The sequence below is a fragment of the Puntigrus tetrazona genome, chromosome 10 (genome assembly GCF_018831695.1).
Source record: "Puntigrus tetrazona isolate hp1 chromosome 10, ASM1883169v1, whole genome shotgun sequence".
NCBI lineage: Eukaryota > Metazoa > Chordata > Actinopteri > Cypriniformes > Cyprinidae > Puntigrus > Puntigrus tetrazona.
The window spans coordinates 12,454,020-12,477,666 of NC_056708.1; the positions used below are offsets into that span (position 1 = coordinate 12,454,020).

Genomic DNA, 23,647 nt, shown 5'->3' on the forward strand with positions numbered 1-23,647 from the left:
TGTAAAGCTGTCGATTGCACTTTATTAGGATTATTATTTTTATTATTCTTTTATTTTTATTACATTAAAAGGTACACTTTTTTAACTGAAAAGTTGCATTTTACATAATTACCCATAACATATTACTTTGTATAAAATATTATTATTTATAACATAATTATTTGTATCATAATATTAAGAAATTGTTTGCAAATATGCTAACTCTCGATATGAGCTGTCAATCGCGCTTGGATTGAGCGCGTGCGCGCGCTTCCTCTCTGCCCCTTCCCCTTAGCAACAGAGGCAAGATGGCGGCCCCCAGTAACGCCGAGCTTTCTCCTGATCTATCGGTGCCGCTGAAGATTCCCAAAACCGAGGTTCCTTCCCCAGAATCCGAGGATTTGAGTGACAGCAACCAATACCATTCCAACCCCTCCACCCCTAATAGATTCTCTCCTCTGAACGTCGGGGTTTCGCTGTCCGGGGGCGCAGGCCGGAGTGGATCGGCCTCTGCCTCCAACAGCTTCACCGCTTGCCGAGGCATGTCGTGGACACCGTCCGAGACGAACGCGCTGATCGCCGTGTGGGGCAACGAGAGGCTGGCGGAGGCGCGGATGCAGCAGCTGGAGGTGGCCGGGACGGTGTTTTCTGGCAAGGCGCCGGGACCCGCGATGTACGAGCGGGTGTCCAGAGCCCTGTCAGAGCTGGGTTACGAACGCACCCCATCCCAGTGTCGAGAGAGGATGAAGGTAAATAAGACGTCCGAACACATGGCTGTCGCTCACACACGCTTAGAGGCGTGTTGTCATGTTTATTCGGCGGTTGGTCGAGCTGTCAAAATCAAAACACAAAGCGCGGGTCCGTCTTGTCTGAGGCACACCGGGCTGTCAGTTACGACAAAGTCCTCGTCTTTGCACATGATCGTGGATTCGTTGTTTTGTTTATGGTGGACCGCCTCCGCAGAGCTTTTCGTAAAATGGTCAAATCCAAATAAATGGCTTTTAAATTATATACATGAAGTGAACATGAAGTTTAGTTATCACTGGACATCACGTATGCAACCCACAACAGCTTTACCTTTTTAATATTTAATAATTAATTTCATTTATATAGTCCTCTTCTGGGCACTCGAAGTGCTTTACACCATTGCAGTTGATTTTTCCCCCCTGTATAAAAGAATACATCCTGTTCATTTTTTATATTTGATCAAATGAAATCATACATTTTTACCTTGATTTCCCTAGTTCTTTAAATTTCTTCATCACACCACCCACACTTTACACTGCTTTCACTGTCTAAATTTTCTACATAGTATGCAAAAAGTGGTCAAATTCGTAGGATGTTTAAATATATTTCTTCCTCTGTACATATACAGAAATAAAGCTATTTTTATGTCATTGTTATCAAATGTGAAAGTTGAAGTGCTAGAAAAATACTTTTTTTTTTTTTTTTTTTTTAATTTATATATACAGTTTCCGAGGAACAGTTAGTTATTTGCGATACAGTGTGCATGTGTTGCTGTTTTTATAAACATGACCATCATCTGCAGACGCTGAGACGTTGTTATAGCCGGGTGAAGGAACACGGCATTGGGAAGAGGAAGAGCAGTTATTCTTTCGAGCAGCTGGAGAAGGTGTTTGGGCAGGGCGGCTGGGATTCTCAAAGCTGTCAGCCCGTGCTGATCAACAGCAGCGGTCTCTACCAGGAGATGGAGTCGGACGGCAGCACCATGGAGGACTACTCTCAGGAAGACTGGTGTAATCAGGACCTTTCTGCTGCCTTCAATGAGGGAGACATAGAAACAGGTGAATGAATGCAATCATCTCTTTACAGTGTGAATAAGTGTGCGGTGTCCTCCTTTACAAAGACTAGTGGTGCAAAATCTGGGCAAACATTTGAAAGATTTCAGGTTCATAACTATCCACTACCAAAGAATTAATGCTTTACATATTTACTGACAAATTAAGGACAGCATTTACTGAATATTTAATTACATATACTTACACTACTGTTGAAACATTTTTATATATATATATATATATATATATATATATATATATATATATATATATATATTATTTTTTATTTATTATAAATAAATTTTAATTATTTATTATTTATTGTTATTTATATACTATTTATTATTTATTAGTTATTTTTTATTCAGGAAAGATACAAGTGGTAGTATAGGTTTTTACATTGTATCAAGACTATTATTTTCAAATAAATTATGTTCTTTTGATATTATCGTATTATTATAATTATAATAAAATTTCCCAGTATAAATGCTGAGAGAATAAAAACATTTTAAAACTATATCTGTACTATGTACTTATTATCAAAATTACGATAACACTTTATTTCACGATTATACCTATTAGTTGCTTGTTAGCATGCATATTACTAGAATATTAATCATTTATTTGTGCTAAATAAGCACGTAATAATAGCATATTCTACATGACCTTATTCTACATCCCTAGTCCTACCCAACACATACCTTACTAGTTATTAATTAAGAATTTATTGAGGGAAAAGTCATAGTTAATTGTGTTACCTATTTTAAAGTGTTACCAAAATGACATACATATTCTTTATGCATATTTATGTGATTAGTTATTTTACTTTATTGTAAGAATTTTCCGAATTCTGCAGATGAGCTAAAATTTGTTAAAGTGGTCCTAGTTATCATCCACAAACACAGATTTCAGACACATTCTTGGCTTTCACAGAGGAGAACCAGCTTTCAAAAACCAGAGTACTTCAGATACGACTGGAGCCATCTGAGCACACTCAGTAAGTATGAACCTGTGTCCTTTTTCCCAGTCCGTTTAAAAAAAAAAAAAAAAAACTCAATTTCCACTCAGGTCCTCACTTCCTCGTGCTTACTTTAGACGCCAAGAAGTGATGCAGAACGTGATGCGCATCCTGGAGTCAGTGGAGGTCAAATGGGAGCACTTCCAGACATGGACTGACTTCTCCCGACTCCACCTGTCCAATAAGCTGGCCATCTTCGGAGTGGGCTACAACACGCGGTGGCGAGAAGAGATCCGCTACCACTACGCAGAAATCAGCTCACAGGTCCCTCTGGGAAAACGACTGCGGGAATACTTCAACCCAGAGAAGTCTGAGGGCAGGGTCATCATGACCAAGGTGCAGAAGATGAACTGGAAAAACGTGTATTATAAATTCCTAGACATCACTATTAGCGAAGCCCGCTGTTTGGAGCTCCACATGGAAGTGGATTGGATCCCGATCGCACAGACGAGGGCGGCGGGATGCAGCAACGGCTCCCAGTACCTCCTGCCGGGGGGCATCCCGAAAACGTATGGCTTGTATGCAATAGGCTACGAGGAGACGAGTGGCTCCAATTCTTCGTCTAGCACGGAGGACAGGTCCTCCCCCTCACAGGAAGAGGAGGAGACGGACCATTGCGAGAGCGTGGAGAAGGACAAGAGGACGTCGGCCAAAGTCACTTACTGTTACCTCGGCATTGCAGAGGAAAGGACGCTACAGCAGTGTCTGTTCCAGCACTTTCAGACTTCAGGCAAACATTACAGCCGAGGGGAGCCTTCGGCCGTAACCAGGTTCCTGCAGGACAACTGCACCGGCCAGGCCAAGGAGGGACCCCTCTCTGGATTACACATCTACATTAAGTTCATCGAGGTGGAGCTGGACTTTCTCTCCGCCGGGTCTTTAGTGGAATGTTTAGAGACCGCCATCGGTTATTCGTTAAAGTTTAACAAGAAGGAAGAGCTGTAGCGGTCGCATTTGCCAATGAATCTCTTTAAAGCCAGGATTTTGAAAAACAGACTTGAACTCAAAGTATTTATGTGGTATGTCAGGCACAGTCTGTTTCCCGAAAAAGGAGCCGCGTAGTCTCCTTTGCAGTAATTGTCTTTATCAGGGAGCGTAAACGGAAGCAAACTGCCTTTATTTAAATCTCTCGAGATCCAAATGCAGGAACTGTCCGAAAAAAAAAAAAAAAAGAATCCTCTTGATTAATCTAAGTATAAAGTCTATCTATATAGAAGTATAAATATATATATAAATATATATATTTAAGAGTATATATTGATATTGTCAAGCATTCCAGCATTTCCAATTATAGCATTCAACGAATGTTTTTTCATAAAGCGTTTATCAATGTTTGTTTTTTATTTGTGAGTTCACACAGTGTCTTTATGTATGATTGTTTCCAGGTCACAGTCTTGTTTACATGTTTGGAAGGACAAAAAAATAAACTGATGAAACGACGTGCTGCTTATTCACTTTCTGACTTTTTAATTTAATGTTTATTATATAATCAACAATAACGTTTGTTATTTTTTAATATGTTATTTTTTGCGTGTCAAGTAACTTAATCTATACATTTTCATTGAAAAACAAGATAAAAAAGTGATCACATTATTTCCAAGGAGTTCAAGCTAATTGACTTATTTTTTATTTTTAAATTGACTTAAAAGAAATGCAGATGTTTTGGAATATTTTTAAACTTTGAAGCGATGCTAATACAAGGCATTTACATTTAAAGACCATAATAAAGTATTGTGCTCCATTCCATTTTTTTCCCCTTTCCGTTTTCTTTACTTGGTCTTAAATATACCTTCCTAAAACCTGCAGAGACACGGATGGTCTGTTACTTGACCAGCAGGTGGCAGTAAATATCTGAGTGACTGAGTCCATTAAACAAGCGTCCGTTAATGTCACTTTCCAGAATAGTAAATGATGTATTAGATTACTGCTAAGTATCTGTCATGCAAGTGTTTTAAAGTGCTTTTTGTAATTCTGAAAACATGCAGCACTTTAGTTCAATTTGACCCTGATGCAGTGAATTATGCTCAAAATCAGAAGACTGTACAGTGTTTTATTTAAGACGGTGCACTTTCTCTTTGTAACACTGCTTGTGTAGTAAACCTCTTTTGTGGTGTTGCAAAGGTAGTTTGGCTGCTGGCGTTGGTCGAGCATGTGCTAAGAGAATCAATAATTCAAACGCAAAGTCTAATTTCCCTGCTTAGCCTGTCATATGAGATGAGTATCTCCCTCGGCCAGAAAAAAAAAACCTCCCAATGGAGGTTGCTACACTTTTTCTAACCCCAAACATTTATTATTTGCTTTGTTGATTGATTTCTCTGGTTTAAACATGGTGGATGGTGACTAAAATATAGAACACTTATTATTGGACATGATAAGTGTTTCCCCATCGATTGCACTTTATTCATAGCACCTTTAACTTGTGGGTATTTATTCAATCCGTGTAGTTTTGTCTTCTTATATTTCTTTTTCTTTTGTAATCTTTTAAAGCTCTCTAATGTATGAGAATATAATTAATAAACAATTCATCATTTTCAATACATTAATACTGTTAAACCACTAATCAGATAGAAATATATTTACAATTACGTTAATATAATTATTTTGTAATAAACTACTTTTTCATTTCCAAAATTATATTATTATATTATTTTTTCTCAATTATTATTCTTTATTATTATTTTATAGTATATATATATATATATATATATATATATATATATATATATATATATATATATATATATATATATATATATATAATTTTATTATTATTGTTGTGTGTACATTTATATATACTAACTATTGTGATAATAATAAATGAAATAAAACATTTTAAGACTAATAACAGCTTATCCTTTTGTCCTATAGGATAAAATGCATGTTTCTTATATAACTTTAAACAGCAACAAGGGGAATAAAACAAGATAGGCAATAAAAATGGCTGAATCTTCCCAGTGTTTCATTCTTATCTGCTGGTTTTTTATGGCTTAGCTGTGTGTGGTCATAAATGATGGACCTAAATTACCCTGCAGCTCGTGTTCACGTCATTATCTTTTCTGTTTGCTGGTCTGGGAGCCGTGAGATGACTGTGGCTCTGAATGTGTTCTCCTGTGAATCCGAGCGACTGACCTTTGGTCATTGATTTTACAGCTCTGAATCGGTCCGTTTTTCCTTGGGAATGGCCTCCAGAGCGTGTTTTGTTATCTCTCAATTTTTATAGAGGTTTAAAAAGTAAAAAAAGAAATCCTGTGTCAAGGCATGCGCTATTGCAGCTAAAACATCTGTATATTTTACCCCATGCACCCCAGCTCACCCCGTCTCTTGAATTTTTTTGTGGATGCGGTTTGCCTGAGGTGGTCGAGTGCATTTAAGATATTAGCTTTGACTGCAAAACCACATGATCGTGTCCGAGTAGCCGAGGGTGTAATCACAGAACTGAGCTCATCTGCCCCTAATAATCCAGCAGTCCAACTCCATCCACCTCAGCCCTGTTTCCATGGCAACGTGCCATCCTAAAGAAACAGAAGTGAGGAGGTATTCACCTCCGAGGGCTGAGACCACTGTACTGCCACGACGAGCCCCACTCCCTGTCCTGTTGCATTATCATTGCAAGAGATAAAAGGAACTCCACAACATTAGTCCTGCTGTCCCTTCTAACCGAACAACACAAGAGCAGCCTTACTGTATTTTTATTGGTCTTTTTCTGTCTTTTAAAGAGTTAAATGAAACTTGAAAAGTCAGTCTGAGCAATTGATACCATGCGCAGTGACCTGTGACTGCAGCCGTGGTCATATATTAACCATAAGCATGTACATGAACTACTGATCTAAAAACCATTATATAATACTTTGTTAATGGCTTGGTAGTAAAATGAAAATGTAATAAAAGTCATAAAATGTGTCCTATTGTACAAGCTTATGATAATAAAGTAACTAGTTATTCTATCTATCTATCTATCTATCTATCTATCTGTCTATCTGTCTGTCTGTCTGTATGTCTATCTATCTATCTATCTATCTATCTATCTATCTATCTATCTATCTATCTACATTCCAGTGTCCACTTTGCCTATGTATTTGTAAGTAACGTGGATATTAATATCAATGCAATTTATATCAAATAGTTAAATGTTTGTATTTACATGACAAACGTTATTGATAAAAGATATGTTTGCATTGCTTTAATCCGTGCAGCCGGGTCGAGTTCAGTGTCCCACGCGTTCTCACTCAAGAGTTCACCTGTAACCGGAGCGATGACGTGTCAGGGCACGCAGGGGGCGTTGCGCGCGAGTGCAGGTGCAACAGCTCTCCCAGCAGTCGTTACACACGGACCGAATACCGCTTGCGTTCACCACACTCGCGCGTAAAGAAACTCCGGCGCTGAGAGAACCTGCCGGGATATTCGCCGAGAAACAAACGAACACTTGTTCAGTCTCGTGCCGCTGATTCTGACACCGAGCCGAAGATGATTTCCAGCTTGGACGTAGCGTCGGTCTTCCCGCGGTGAACAACGCTCGTTTTTGGTGGAGAACGCGCAGTTTTTGGGACACTTGAAAAGAGCCTCGGTGCTTTGATTTGTTTGTAGATAACCGTTATCTACTTCGCGCGCAGTGTTAATACGGACGAGCGCGCGCGGAGCGGACACTCTTCACATGCTGAGCCATGGAGAAGCTAACTTCAGCAAAACTTCGCACCTGCCTGTCAGTGTTCACGTTTCTGTGCTGTATCTCAGGTAGGCTGCTTCTGCACTGCTGCATGAACTGTTGCTGTGTGTGTTGGGAATGTAAAGGGCTACTTCATGTGGATAGTTATGTTTAGGTGTAGCCTACTTGAGCTCGGTTTCTACCAGTCAAAAGATTAAAAAAGAAGAGAACACTACAAGCCAACATACTGAGCAATACTGTGTATATTATAAATTGTTTTAATTTTTTTTAAATTAATATTTTTTTACTGAACAGACAATAAAAAAATTAGGCTGTAAAAAGTATATATATATATATATATATATATATATATATATATATATATATATATATATATATATATAAAAAAATGGTGTCCAGCATGTCAACCATTAAGTTGCATGCCCTTATAAAACACTGTTATCTAAACACCTTCATGAGTAGACCAGTTTCAGCTGGGTGTGGTCATTTGACAAGCTGCTTTTCTAGTCAATAAGGTCATTTTCCTTGAATTCTGTGTGTGAAGTACAAACAATTGATATTGTGTGGTCTAAGTGATGTAGCTGTACTGTAGCAGTTGTAAGTAACAGGATATGACTCTGAGAGTAATGATCTTTTTTTGTTTTCTTCTGCATTTCTTATGACACATTTTACAGGTGCGTCCTCTTCTCGGCATTGCCTAGAAGATAGTCAGATGAATCAAAAGCAGCGTTTTTCCTTGAGGTCTTTTTTTTTTTTTTTTTTTTAAATTGACGGAACTCGATCGATGTTGTTTATAGAGTAGCGAAATAGTGAAATTGCTCAGTAACCACAAAAAAAAAAAAAAAAAGTTTGAACCGAATGCGAAATCTAAAGCTGCAGGTCAGGCGTTGGTTTTGCAGACCAAGGATTTACTAAACCCCCGCTGGAATGAAATGGCACAGAAAATACCATTTCAGGGTTTCTGTGTTAAGCCCAGGTGGCAGGGATAAAATTAGTTCAGAAGAACATCATAAGTTCCTGTAATCCTGCAATGCTCCGGTAGCTTGTACAAGTCAACGCATGGCTTTTGGTAAAAGCCCTTGTTGGCCATTTGGTGACGCATAAGAACAAAGCAATTTCATGTCAGGTGTTGTTTTGTCCTTTATATTTAGAAGAACTTTGCAACAACTTTAGCAGATAAGACTGCTGCTCTAGAAAGGAACTGAAAACAGATTTGCTGTGTACCAAAAGGCTTTTTAAGCTGTTCTTAAAATGACTGTATATTTTATTGATTTAGATTTCAATATATCAGATAGTGGTATTGCTAAGCCCATTTTCCAAGCAAACAATAAAATATTTTTTTAAATTTTAAACAGATGAATTGTTTAAAAAAAAAAGAAGAAAAAAAAAAAAAAAGAATCAGTTCATCTAAAAAAGGAAAGAAAAAATAATAATTGAAAAAAGTTTCTGAGTTTTATCAGAATGGATCAAACAGCTCATAAAAAGAAGCAGTCTTGTGAAGAAAAACTATGTTTCTAAGGGGGAAAAAATCTGTAATTAAGGCGTTTTAACTTAAAACCATTGCTTCTGGCTAAAGTACAAATCCTCTGTATATATTGTTGCTTTATTTATTCAGAAAGTCACCTCATCTGTATCACAAGAAAAAAAATCTGCACTGATGAAGTACCGTTTACAAGCTGAAACAGTCACTTTCTTTAGAGGAAGAGTGAATGTGGATTATGGATTCTTATTTAGGCCTGTAGTGATGGTTTAAAATGCCTTTAATGAAAGCACTTTTGGGCAAAATGTATTTGGAAACTTCCATGATGAATTTGTATGTTTTATAAATCCACTAGCTTACCTTGAGAAACAAATTGCAAATATTTGGAAATATCAAAAAAGCTCTGCCATTTATTTATTTTTTGACTTCTTGATTTGATATTTTACCTAATGCAATGGCATTCAGATGTTTTAAAGTGTCCAAATTCAGTTACAGTTTTTCTGTTTCTGCCATGTTGGTTATGGTTTGAGATGTGGGGTGTGTTGTGTGTCAGGATGTCCCATATACGGAAGTGAGTGCTGTGTCCCCAGAGGAACGTGCTCAGTGCGGTCTGGGGTCATGAGAAAACTAGTGGGCGACTTTCCCAACTCTCTTCTTGGCCTATTACATTCTTGCAAAACACACACACACACACACACATACACATATATATAATGGCACCATAATCCATTTTTTAAAAAGATGTGACATATCCTCTTGGAGAGGTTTTTATATTACATGGCTTGTACAAGTAATTGTCTTTTGACATGTCATTGTGTCTTTGTGTTGAAGAATTAATTTTGAGTGATTTTTATTTATTTATTTTTTGAAGCGAATAAGATTATGAATTATTCGAGTCCTAGAGCAGTGTTTTTGCATCCATTCATCATTCAATTTAACTTGATATGGTGTAGTGGCAGGTTGTCGTGCTGATGTCAGTTTGGTCTATACTGAGCTCATGCAGGGTGACGTTGTGTTGATGCTTTTACACTGCTCTCTTTCTGGTCTTACAGGAATCTGTGTAACAATTCATGTCTATAGAGACACTGAGGTCAGACGCACAGACTCCTTCCTGTCAGCTCCTGAAGACACGCACAGATCCGAAGGGCAGAGTTTAGCGTTACGTATCTCAGAGGGGACACCTATGTCTTTTTCACTAACAACTTACAGTCCAGTTTAACCGTGCCATGCATATTTAAACTAAGGCAAATTGCAATTTTTGGGGCATCTTTGCGCGATTTCCTAATTTGCATAAATCCTTTATTGAATGCTGAAACAACGCTGACAGCACGTGCAAATGAATGTCAGAGCGTGCAATTCATTTTTAGTGAATTTCCATTGTGTCTTCTGAAGTGGCTTGCATATCGTTATATGAAACCAATTAATTCAATATCACATTCATATTGCATTCCTATTACCACAATAACACTGATTCTCATTACCTTGGAATACATCCGGACATGTAAGAAATTATTATTATTTTTATTTATTTATTTATTTATTTGATAGCAGAGCATCAAAACTATTGACATGAAACTAAATGAATCCTGGAAATCCAGTTAATGCAACTCAGGAGAAGAGTAATCTTGGAGAGCTAGCTGAGCTTCTGTAGAGGAACTGACAGAGTAATTACCACAGCTAAAAATCCAGTGTAATCTCATGTGGCCGGTCAGGAATCATACAGTGCTGAAATGCAGTGACAGCAACTTGTCTGACTGTCTGTCTGTCTGTCAGATGGTCTTATTATACCTGGATTTCTCTCGCTTTGCTCTGTAAGAAATGTTTTAAAATTGTATCTTTATGTTGTAGATTCTTCATGTTTTGTTTTTTTTTAATTCAACCTGGTCTCATAAAAATATGTACCTCTGTGCACGTTTTGCACAAAACTGATATAAAAAACATTTATTGATGCAACTGTGCTGTTTTAACTCCCTTTTACTTTTGCCAACCAGTTACACAGGATTTAAACCTGAGCTCCTCACGTCTTTATTAATCAAAATATGACGTATTCATTATAAATTTGTGTGAAAAGTAATAAAAGGCATCTGAGTTTTGCTGCTTCTAGTGTTACTGCAGGGATATGTACTTGTTGTTTACGTATTTCGTGTTCGACTAAAAAGTCCACCAAGGTACATTTAAGCCATGAGACTAGGTAGTATTCATTCTAGTGAAAGATATTATGTAATATTACCGAATTATTATAGAACCTAGTTATTAACTACATGAGGAAACGCAGTCATTTTTAAGATTTTTATTATTATTATAATTATTTATTTGAGAATGTTTCTCTTCAAAGCAGAAGCAAGAACCTAGTGCATTGCATTGTTACCTTGCTCTCGGAAAAGTGTTTAGCATATACTTCTACCTTAATGCCTTTTTGGCCTGCTAAGGGGTCTGTTCTTGTTAAGCCTCAATCCCTGATCAATAGTTTCCTGTATAAAATTGGTGACCTTGGGGGTCACAGTGTGCTGTATAGCTCTCCTGCCCCCGAAAGAACATTTATTTATTTTATTTTTCAGAGAAAAAGCCTGACACACACGAGCAAGAAAAAAAATGTGGCTTCTTACGGAGAGAGAGAATGAAAAGAGTGAGCTGTCACTGGGGTTATGCCCACCTGTCATCCCATCAGCCATTAGAGGACAGAGCGCTTTACTTTACAGCTCATCAGCACTACTTCAGCTCCTGCGGCTGGGTACAGCCACAAAACCTCATTACTGCAAGAAAAAAAAACACCCTATGCACACAATCATTTATAACCTTTGAGAACAGTCATCTTCACATATAATTACAGACTCGTACTTCAGACTTGAACGGAAGGGTCCTGAACCTGTGTTTTCATTCTGGTGACTATAACAATAATTTTGGCGCAGCTCTCATTATAAGCTGTAATTATAGACTCTCAGAGGGAGTGTTAGGATCATTGGCGCACACCAGTGTTTTGGAGAGCTAAGACTTCATTATGTTAATGACAGCTCAGAGGTAAAGACCCTCTGTCTCGCTGGTTTTATCCTCCCATCGGGCTTTTAAAGACAAGACGCGCACAGTCAGAGCTGTTCTCAACATCAACTAAAATGAGTATGAACATTGATTTAATTTGCACGTTGTTGTTTTAATCCTCCATTCCACTTGTTCCCACTTCAAGAGTTTGCGATTTACAGGAAAGATATTGCTGTAATTCAATCAAGGGCGACAGGAGGATGGGTTGATCCTGAATAATGCATTTAGTGTAGTCCAGTGTGATTTCCATGAATCCAAAGCAAACATTAGATTTGGTCTCTAAAGTTAAAGCTGACCGAGCGGCCATTGCCCCACACAAGTAGTAACGCTCTAAATAGGGAGGGGATTGATTCGGGGGCCAAGCCTTAGGCAGTGACCTCTTGCTTCATGTTCTTTCATTAGCAGTGTTAAGGGTTAAATGCTCTAAAATGAGCTTACTATGTTTAGATTTAAACCCTATTGTTTAGCAGCTATGCATCTTGTGCCAAGTCTGAACAACTACAAAGGGAAATAAGGAAGTATGTCTCTGTCGTTGGGTAACAATGATGATATTTACGTCATGCCTTTTAGTAACACTAACCTGCATTTGTACGCTGGAAAATATTCTATAAACAGACCAACAGTAACATTTTAATTTGTGTTGTATTGTGATTAAACTTCAGGTTGTTGCCGCTCAGCTTTCCGTGACCTTAATTGACGTTTGGCAAGTGTGTTTCTTTCCTCATTAGTGACTGATCATTACTGCCATTGATTTTCTCACTCAAATCCTTTAGTCATTAAGGTGTATCCTTTTTGACTTGTTACAGAGTTATTTTTGACTCTCATTTGTAGAACTCGTAGTGTTTGAGTTTAAAAGTGTTAGTATTCGGTTTATTATTTGCCTGGTGCTAGTAATTTTTCACTGCCTCGAGTAAAGTTGTTGTTGCTATTAATAATACTAATAAGAAGAAATTGATCATTTTGATTAATAGAAGTGTTTTTCCTTTTTTACAAAGTGCCTTTGCTTTTTATGTTTGATTAGAATAATTAGGTGTTGCACCATTGTAAGCAAGCAACATGTTGCCTAGCAAATTCACCCATTTTTGAGCCGCAGCATATAATTTGAAACACAAAACACTTATTTGTGGCTCTGAAAACACCTATTACCACAACAAAGTTCTAAGGACCTTTTAAAGAGCCATGATATGTTATTGCATTTATGCACTTTTTGTTTCTTATGCAGCCCTGCTGTGTCTTTTCAGTGCAAGGCATAATACAGATATTTAAATGTGTCGGCTGCTTTTTTACCCCAGATCTAACCATATAGACTATTTCTATGATAATTTATGATAATTTTATCCTCCTAAGACAGCCCAGGGGTGATGCTGCATCTCTGCGGTATATATCGAGCTAATATCTCACACGCTGCTGCTCCCATCAGCTACATCAAGCATGCAGTTTGGAAACGGGGTGATGCGGTATGCGTTACGACATGCAGGGACACACGTATCGTGTGTATGCATTTCAGATTAGTCATATATGGAGATAAACCAACGCTCCAACATCGGTCTCCGCTCAGATTTTCTATCCCAGAATGCACTGCTCATTACAACTATCTGAGTCTTTAAATTACAGCACACCTGAGGCCATCTATATTCCATCCAATTCAAATTCTCATATCTAAGTCCCCGCGTCTTTCAGTTAAGCCCAGGTTTTTGATTGGCACCCACGCCAGCTTTGCGTGAAATACTTTTTTTTTTTTTTTCTCCTTCCCCTTATATGTTGTATCATTGTCCTCTGAGCTCAACCACAGATCATTTTCTCAATGTTCTACCACTGCGATCTCTGGAGTAACGTTTTCCCCCGCTTTATCTTTTCCTATCTATTTTGTTTCTAATTTATACAGGCAGCACTCCATGCATCCCTCCGTTTCCAGTTTGCTCTTGACATTTGTTGAAACACTTATGAAAATAATAGCCTAGGGTCCCCCAACAGAGTCTCGTTCCCAAAAACGCATTAAAGTGAATGAGAGAGATGTCCCGTTTTTACCCCGTGCCCAATCCATTACTGGCAGTCACTGTCATTAGCCATTCATTCCCACTCACCACTCAGAAATAATCAGTACAGGAGGTGCACCAGGGAGTTCATCTTCTCTCCATCAGTGTAAAAATAGCCAGAGCTGTCAGGAGAAGGTCTGCTTTTTCTGTCCACTATCGATAATTCAGATTCCTAATTACTGAGTGATACATAATTGAGCACTTGATGAAAACCTGTAGATGTTCATTTAAACTGTTTCACCTTTAACCTGCTGCCTCTCACAACGACAGGCTTGGAGAGATTCCAAATACTAATCAGACTGGGAGTGATTGAGAATCGAAGAGGTTATGTGAGCTTTATGGAATTCTTCCAGAGATAAAAATACCAGTCTTTTCGCAAATTAAACTAGTCGTATGAATATGCCTGCCTAAATGCACGTTTTTATATATAATGTGTGTGCGTGTGTGTGTGTGTGTGTGTATATGTATAGGTATGTGTGTTTATATGTATATGTGTTTGTATATACATGCATACATATTATGTATGCATTTGTGGAATGATGCATCAGCTATCCATTTTAAGTTACATAATAGTCAGAGGGTAATTATAGAATGTATTATGAATAAAAATTATGTTATAGGTAAGACTTTTCATATGCAGTCTTTTGGGGACCAGTATTTTCTGGGATCAGTGGGCAATCGAAGGAAAACTCTCTAGAATAAACATTAATACATTGAAGGAACACCAGCAATGTCTGGATCAAGGAGTATTGAAGTGAGGTGTCTATTAAAAACGCAGAAAGATCCTGAGCTCCAGATTTGACTGTTTAATCGAGCCTGCAAGGATTAGGGCTGGATTATTCAGGCATTGCGAAGAATCAGCAAATTAGCTAGTGGGTTTAATCCGAGAATAGGGCACACACAAAATAAGCACAGGGGGTGGAGGGTAAACCCCATGTAATATTAAGGTTGTAATGACTTATTTGTAAAATTAGTCATTAATATGAAGTTAACCTAGTAAAATACTATGGAATTAAATAATAAATATATAGTATACACATTATAGAAGTATTTTCAAAAGACTAAAATAACTCTCTTGAACCTGAGATCAGCATAAATGCAGCGCCAAGGCTTTAGCTGTACCGTCTTTGACATTAAAGCCACAGTAGCAGTGCAGTTACAAATCAACTTACTGAATATTACATCTTTGATGTGATATTCTTCAGTTGATAACTTCGAGGTGACATTGAAATCATTCTCAGGAGCTTTATAAAGACATGAAAGATTTGAAATGCACAGTTGCAAAGGATTACTGCGGAGCGGAGCCTGAGGATTGTGTGCGCGGTAGTAGTTTTGCCTCTCACACATTTCAGCATAACTGGAAATTTATCCCATCTTTGGAAATGCTATGCATAGGATTCTGGAATATGTGAATAAATGCCTTCGGATTCACATTGTTCAACATTCAGCTGTCGCAAATGAACTCGGAGGTTCATTTTCACACGTTTCTTTTGAAGCGTCAATGTTTTGGTATGTTGCAGCTCTGTGAGAGAGGCAGCTGTCAAAGCTGCATGCAGGTGATAAGTTGGGCGCCGGTGAAGGAAGCCTGTCCCTTCAGTGAGTTTTCTATTTCTGGTGGGAGAATTAAGGTAAATCTCATGCCTTTCAATTCTCATGACTGACTGAGCAGAGAACATCTGCAGAAAAGTCTTAAAGTGCAACATCTGAAGTATTATTTATTAATACAGCAAAGCTGAGTGTGGAATTTGCTTACTGAAGCTATTGGGACACGGCAGCTAAGAACGCAAGCATGTCCTGGGTTGTCTGATCAAATTGCCGCACGCAATCACAGAGGAGAGAGAGCAAAAAGACTGTGGAGATCACCTTACATTTAGTCAGTGTGGTTTGTAGTTCAGTTGGCATTAGATGTTTCACAAGAGGCAGAGTTCCTTAAAATCATAAGCGTTGTGAGCTCTCTGTACTCTGATATTAATAGCAAAACTAAAATTATTGTTTAAAACAAAATAGGAAATTGTGAAATTGTAGAGATGGGTCTGACTGTAGACTTGTGTTCTATAAATAGTGCTTTGTTTTGTACTTTCCACTACAAGTTTATTAGTTGATACTGATATCAAGATATAGTGTGGTCGCTTGCCAATATGATTTCTAAAATATGCTACAAATAAACAATAGGAAAAAAATACACAATTAAAATGAACATTTATTTGATTTTTTTTTGTGTATTGTATAGTTTATTTTCATGCATGACTCATTGCGTCCACCTTTATTTTTAATGTAAAACCAGCCACCATTATTTATATTTTGAATATGAAAGGTTTTCAGTATCCAGTTTTTAGCTGGAAAAACAGCTTGTTATATGCTTGATATTGTAAACTGGTATTTCTTATCATATCACTTTAATGCATTGTTGTAATTATAAACACACTTGTTTGTAGCCTAAATAGTCTTTCAGTTTATCGCATTTTGGTATTCTATTATTTTTATTTTTTTTACCTGTAGAGGTTAATGAAGTCTTACAGAAAATAGCTTTCTTCCATTATGCAAAAAATGTGTAGCCTATACACTTTCTCCTTAATGTGTAGCTGTTTGACATTCTGCTGCAAGAAATTGATTTTGGTTTTTTTAGTCATTTATGAAAAGAAGTGATGATAGGCTTGACTTCTGTCTTCGAGGAACATCTCCCTAGAGACAGACACACACACACACATAATGCACCATAGTACTATCATAATTACTTGGCTGCTGATTAAAGGCGGGCCCTGTTTGATTGGTCAAAGTGTTTGACGTGAACCCTTTAGCATGGAAGTAATTGTGCTTTCTTCAGGCTTAGACTGATAATACTAATGGGAAGAGGGTTCAAGCGAATGATGGTTGATTGAGTAATTATATTTTTATTATATATTTTTTTTTTTGAGTTTGAAACTCCTGAATCTGCATACCATTACGTAACAATACAAAACAAGTGCTTGTTTGCTGTATTACGACCATATTAGTCTCTGCATAGCTACATTTTGAGTTTCAATGCAGTGGTTTACGCTTATTTTTCCGATGCCTTGATTTATGAGTTGAACACTAGTTTCTGCTCTCCCTTCCATAAAAAGTAATTACATGAAGTACTAATTTGCATTTGCATTCGATATGCATCATTGCAGTCCCATTAGTTGCAAGTTTGTTTACCAAAAGAGAATCTGTTATATCATAATGCTTAAATCTCTGTAAATGTCTCATATGTAATTAAAAAGCCATAGGCGATCAATTTAATACTGGATGGCCTCTGTGGTTCTTCATAGTAAAACTGTTTACTGCGTATTTAATTTTAATTTTGTGGTTGAACATCTCACAAATAACTCTATATAACTGTCTAGCAATATAATAGATGTGTATTTTTTTTAAATTAAATGCCCTATATAGTGTCTGTGGTAAACCCGTTATTGTTTCTCAGTCTTTATGACCACCATTGAGTTTATAAATAATTTTGTATGTGGATGATAAATGCCTGTTGGAAAGTTGTAGCATTTAGTTTCTTTTATTATGGCTCTATTAAAGCTTTGTATGAATTATTTCGAAGCTCTTTTATTCTGTGACTTTTCTAGCAGCTGTGTGGAAAGCGGTTCCCTTTAATGTTGTGTGCAGAAGAACATTTCATCTTAGTAGCATGTTTTCTTTTGAAATGCAGAGAGCAAGAATGGAAAAGTAGAAGGAGGGAGAGGCGGGGAGAGGGAGCGATAAATTAAGGAAGAGACAGCATTTAGGCCTTTCCTTTTTCCGACTCTCCACTTCCTCTCTGACCGCCTGGCACTCCCTGATAAGCTCCAGCATTCCCTCACCAGGCAATTCCACTGTTCCCAGATCACCTCGATAACACCAGCAAATAAATAAATACATTTGCTATCCTATGAGTAATAAAGTCATCATTGCAGTGACTAAACCTGAGATGCACAAACTTCTCCAACATTTAGAAAGGAGAAAACGCTGTCAGTGAGGACTATTTAAGATTTAAAAGTTGACATTCACTGCCGTGGTATGTACGTTTTATCTTGGTTTTTATTTGAAAATAGATTTTTTTTTTTAGTAAGTCGTTCTGCAGTTCAAACAATTTTTCAGACTTTCTTTACATAATAAGATTTCCGCCGTGATGGAAAAAGTCACAGCAAATTATCACGGCCACTGTTTTGAAGGTCTGCAGTCTAATCTCCATAGTTTGAAGGGAAACGTGACTCTGTTACCCGGGCCTCCACCCATCCTTCCTGAAAACGGACCCCTGTTGGAAAGCAAGGCTTGTAAAGGAGTGCTTTGTTGGGATTCGGTAGCCAGTGCTATTGTTTATTGTCCCTCGGGATTCGCTGTAGCAGAGCGCCGTTTTGCAGACATGCGAATGAATGACTTTGCTGGTAAAGTGATGGCAAAAAGTGTATTCTTGTCAGGGTAATGTTCCCCAATTTTATCCTGATAGATCATCCGTTCATCAAAGAAACAACAGTGGAGCTTTCGCTCTTCAAAATGGCATAAAGATCAACGCTGATCCTCTTAGCTAGCCTGCCTGCGCGGGATGCTAATTATTTTGGGTGTCTTGATTGAGATTGCTAAATAGTTTTGGTTATTTGTTTGCTCGTTGCGTTTGTGGTGGCAATCTAAAATATACTTTTTTTCTAAAGGTATCTCACTTCTATTACAATGAAGGCTTGAAATGAATGACCGTGTGTGTGCGCACGCATGTGCGTGCGCGCATGTGTGTGTGTGTGTGTAGTTGCTAAAGACAGCTTTGAGCTGTGAGAAGATTAAAGGGAAGAGATGAGGCTTAGACACTGCCAGAGAAGACGAGCCCAATCTCAGAAAGTGCAACAGGAGGATGTTGTGGTGATGGGGAAAGAGGTGGTAGGACGTCTGGAGACTTATCTCACCTCCAGCTAATCATCTTAAACAAAACACCTTTCAAAGGTACATGTAATTTCTAGGTTGCATTAGATGACTAGCTCTCAAAGCCATCTTTGTCATCTTGTGTCATTTCTTAGTGGTCGGTCTCCTAGGGGCATATGGATTCCTGACATACAGATTTTGAAGACAGTGCTCAGTGACCCCCTGTCTGTCAGACCAGATCTGAAATCGACTTCATATTCTGTCTGAAGGCTTGGTCCTTATTCTAGTCGGATATGTGCTATAGATGCATTGAGCATTAATAGTTGACCCAAAAATAAAATTTCTGTCATTTAATTACTCATTCTAATGTTGTTGAACTCCCCTGCTTAGATATAGGATTGCCTGAAAATTGCCTGAAAACATGATGATCATCAGAGCAGCAGGTTTTCAACGAAAATTAATGGGGGCTTGTGGCCCAGTAAAGCTTTGAGAAAGTTCTCAGATTTTATCAAAAATATCTTAATTTATGTTTTGAAGATGAACAAAGGTCTTATGGGTTTGGAATCGAAGTGCAGCTCATATCTGTTTGTATAGGGAAACATCTCCCAAGCTCAGGCTGAACATATCAAAAATATCAATGTGGCAGTCAGTTATACATAGGGATATACATTAATTTCCCTTTTTATTTCTTAGAATCATTACTTTTAGACTAAATCCTAGAGAATACAGAAATAAAGAGCACAACCTCACAATTATTACCCAGCTGAAGCTGCAGGATCTCTGGAGAATGGTTCTCTCCACCCATCCGGACGACAGGTGGTATCCCAAGGGAGTATATGCAAAACCTGATCGGAGAGGTGTATGTGTATATAAATAATTTTGTTTGTGGTAGGACTGCATTTAACTGATTTCAGTACATATATATTTAGTTGTAATTTTTTTTTCCCTTCCAGCTGCATGATACACATGTATAAACCGTAAATGATTAGCGTTGTTTTTATGATTCTCCATGAATACTGTGACTGAAAAAGGATGCTAAACTTAGGTTGTTAACTTTATAGTGCATAAGGTGTTCATGTATTTCTGAAATTGAAAATCTATTCAAAATATTGCTTTTTCAGTATGGTTTTTCTATTCAATAAAACAAATTTCTGAAACGGACACTTCTGTTTATCGGTTAAGCAACCTTTTATTTTTGCATAGAACGATGTCAGAATAGTCGAGTATCATCTGATTATTTGGCCCGCCTGTCCATGTATATCATATCTGTTGTTAAAAACGTGGCCTTTTCAGTCATACAGGATTTCATACACGTCACACAGACTATTCCATTCAAGTGTGTAAAACGGGAATAAGGGGATTTTATTAAATCACTTATGTTTGACAGCTGTGAACTGACATTTTTTTTTTGCCCTTTATATTTGAAAGGCCTTTGTTGATCTGTGGGCATTATTGCGCTTTGTTTAGGGGATACAGTCATAATGTGGGCAGCAGAGGAATGTTTATATTCCCACACATTTGCTATTCTTGTAGATAAATAGCAAGCTGGTGGCTGAAGCAAATGTCGCTGATGACAGAAGAAGCTCTGAGGCTATTTTTTTCCCCATAAATCTGTTTATTATCATATATTATATTTGTTTTATTTTATTTCGCGCAGATCTTTAATTGTATGCGCGGGTATGTGAGAGAGATTTTGGGCAGGATTTCTGGATCAGACAGATCATTAACCCTGAGCAGTCAGCTGTAAGCCTCGTGGCTTATCTTGCCATCTTCTTAATTCACACATTGGGTAATTAGTTTATTTGTCACACCTTAAACTGAGAAGCTTTAGATTCTTTCATCTATGTCATTATGAGGAACGACCATAGCAGAAGACAGATAATCATTTTATATGCTGATCATTTCCGTCTGATAATTTCACATTTTGATTTTGCGTTTATTTGAACTACATTAACTCAACAGGAATTATTTGCAAACGCATAACATACACATTTTCAGGAACTGGGCACGTTAATTCTGGGTACGTTTTAAAATCTACTTCCATCTCTCTGTGGAAAAAACGCTCTTATATTTATTATTTACTCTGGAAATTGATGGAAATGTTGACCAAACACTCATAAACTCTGAAATAAGGGTCACATTCAATATCTGAGGCAAGTCAGGGCTTATTGTCGGTCCATTGAACAAACACGCGGTTACCCCAAATGAGAATTGCAAAAGGACTTGCTGTGTGGCGGGGTGAAGGAGATGACATGCTAAGGGGCAACCGTGAGGCTTGTCCTGCTGAATTTCTGTGCCTTCAGAAATGTGTACTACACAGGTTGACTCTCTCTTAGCACTCATACTCAACAGGAGGCAGATAAATGCTTAGATGGTCCTGGTGGACCGCTGTGTCTGTCCATTTCTCATTTTGAACTCGTGGCTGCTCAAGGTCAGACTGTGCGCTCAAGTGCAAATAACTTTTCTATGAAAGCCTTACACCAGACAGCCCTTGACGAAAATCACACTGAGATGAAACCAGCCAGCTTTATGATGTGTTTGCCTGAGGAGTCAAAGTGTTGGTTTTTTTTGTCATGTTGTTTTTAAGTGTTTTTTTTTTTTTTTAAGGTGATTTGAAAGCTTTCATTTATTATCATTTTAATATATTGCATCTTTTTTGTATTGCTTGTTCTTTTTATTATTTAATTTTGAATGTTTATTCGTTTGTTTAATGTTTTGAATTATATGATTTTGAATTTTTATACTTTTGAAGATATATATAATTTAATTTTTATTTTTTTCAATTTGTATTATTTTATATTTAAAAAAATGTATAGACTTGATTTGAGAGTCCTTGAAGTCAGTTATTTAAAGATCTGGATTTGTTACATCAGTGCTGGGGAACACAGATTTCAGTCAATGTCAGGAATTATTTTTTTAAAGACTTTGAAGTCAGGGCTGGATTTGGTTTTTGCTTTGAATTTGCTTTTATGAGATCAGCCCTGGCTGAGTGTCATATTCAAAACCTGCTGGGTAACTCCTGATGAGTAAAAACCCCTGATTGAGAGGCATATTTATCTCCATAACAGCTCCCCTTGTGCCCATGGCCTGGATCAAATTTCTTCAGCAACACAAGTAAAAGGATTATGACACAGGTAACGTCCCTGTGTCATAATGCAATCACCTGAACTGGTATAAACACTACAAATATGATCTTAGATCAGCAGGCCTATAATGAGATTTGTTACGCATTATGATTTTTAAGCCCATAGCAGTGGTTAAGCTCTATCTGGGTCTTGGGTGTCTAGATCATGATTAACCCATGAGCACCTAGATATTACATTCAGAGTCGGACCACCTGTCAGTGACATGAAATGAAGATGCAATCACTGTCGTTGCTCCTCTCTGGCATAAGCTATGAACTAAAGGCTGCTTTTATGAAATCAGGTACATTTAATGAGGCAAAGAGTTGTATAGAAGACATGTGAATTTGTCTTCCTGCTGTTTAAATTGAGCCACTCCTTTTAGTGGTTACATTTTAAAGGAGTAGTCTGGATGGTTTGTATAAAGTAAGACTGTTTTTGTGAATAAACAGAAATTCTTATAACCTTTTCTTGTGATCACAATTGTTGTGATATTATATTGTATCTTTATATATTAATGTCATTTTTTTTCTTCTAGATTATTGCATGTTTTGGCATACTTTTGCTGTTTTGTTTGCTTGCACTTTTTCCCATTTATCATTATTTATCAGTTATCAGGCATAACATAAATTATTTTTTATATATATAAAAAATCATGTTTTTATTTTTAGTTAGCTGTTTTGTTTTTAGCTCCATTTTTAACTTCTTTTTTTTGCTTGAGATTAATCGGAATGCACAATGAAAACATTATTTTTGAGAATTGTTAAAAATTGTTAGATGTTTTTGAAGCTCTTGAATTTCATACATGTATATCATAATGTTTATGGATTTTATTTACGTAAAAACCTATTTAGTAATACACAAACATTTTGATAAACAATAACAGTGTTATCTCTTGTGATCGTTTAGTTTTTTTTGCTGGGACTTTCTGTATCTGTGGCTGAAATTGTTCCCTGCAGGAGTTTTGTCAGGGGTGGTGACACTCTCTAAATTGGTATTTTTCCATAAACCGGTCGTCACTGTTCTCTCAGGGACTGTGTTTTCATAACTCCTTGTTTTCAGATGAAATAGTTTTGCCCTATTCTCACTGGCCGCTTTCCTCTGTGTTCAAGCGGCCACCAGCATTCACGCTGGGAATATGCTGTTATAGACACAGCTTGAGAGTTTGATCACAGACCACGACCTCAGCAGAAGGAAACGCGACCGGCCCCAGGATGTGTGTGTGCGTGTGTGCATGTGTATCGAGACGTGCCACAGGATCCACATCCTCTCCGCTTCTGTTTGTTTCTGTTGATCCTCGGGTTAATCAGAGCTCCTCACAATTAAAAACACAAAACAGAGATGATTAATTACGGCCAAACGCAACACAACGACCTGCTTTTGCTGCTCGTGCCCTTTCCCTTTGGCCTTCCAGCTTCCCCTATCATGAGCTTTACTCATCATTTGTGGTTTTTAAGACTGGTTTAACTAAAGAATGGGAGTAGCAGATCAGAGTTGTGTGTATTTTTGTGACGGCGTTGCTAAACTGACCTGACACTGTGTGGGAACGTTAAGTCTTCTCAGAGTAATGTAATGTAATCCATCCCCTATGATACTCGCCTTTCTGATGGTGTTGCTAATTTTATTGCAAACATGTTTGGCTCGAAACTGACATTTT

General features: G+C 37.5%; 2 protein-coding genes across 2 annotated transcripts in view; both read left to right on the plus strand.

Annotated features, from left to right (window-relative positions):
* The first annotated feature begins 269 nt into the window (after positions 1-269).
* Positions 270-4,235, plus strand: LOC122353233 (myb/SANT-like DNA-binding domain-containing protein 2). Its single transcript, XM_043251202.1, has 4 exons — positions 270-728; positions 1,529-1,784; positions 2,712-2,775; positions 2,874-4,235. Exons 1-4 carry the CDS (start codon positions 288-290, stop codon positions 3,739-3,741), a joined length of 1,629 nt encoding a protein of 542 aa, XP_043107137.1. The 5' UTR covers positions 270-287; the 3' UTR covers positions 3,742-4,235.
* Positions 4,236-7,075: 2,840 nt separating this feature from the next.
* Positions 7,076-23,647, plus strand: part of esama (endothelial cell adhesion molecule a) — a 29,745-nt gene continuing 13,173 nt past the window's right edge. Inside the window, exon 1 of the mRNA XM_043250466.1 lies at positions 7,076-7,527. Within this exon, the coding sequence (XP_043106401.1) occupies positions 7,458-7,527 (70 nt within the window). The 5' untranslated portion in view covers positions 7,076-7,457. The remainder of the gene's footprint in view (positions 7,528-23,647) is intronic.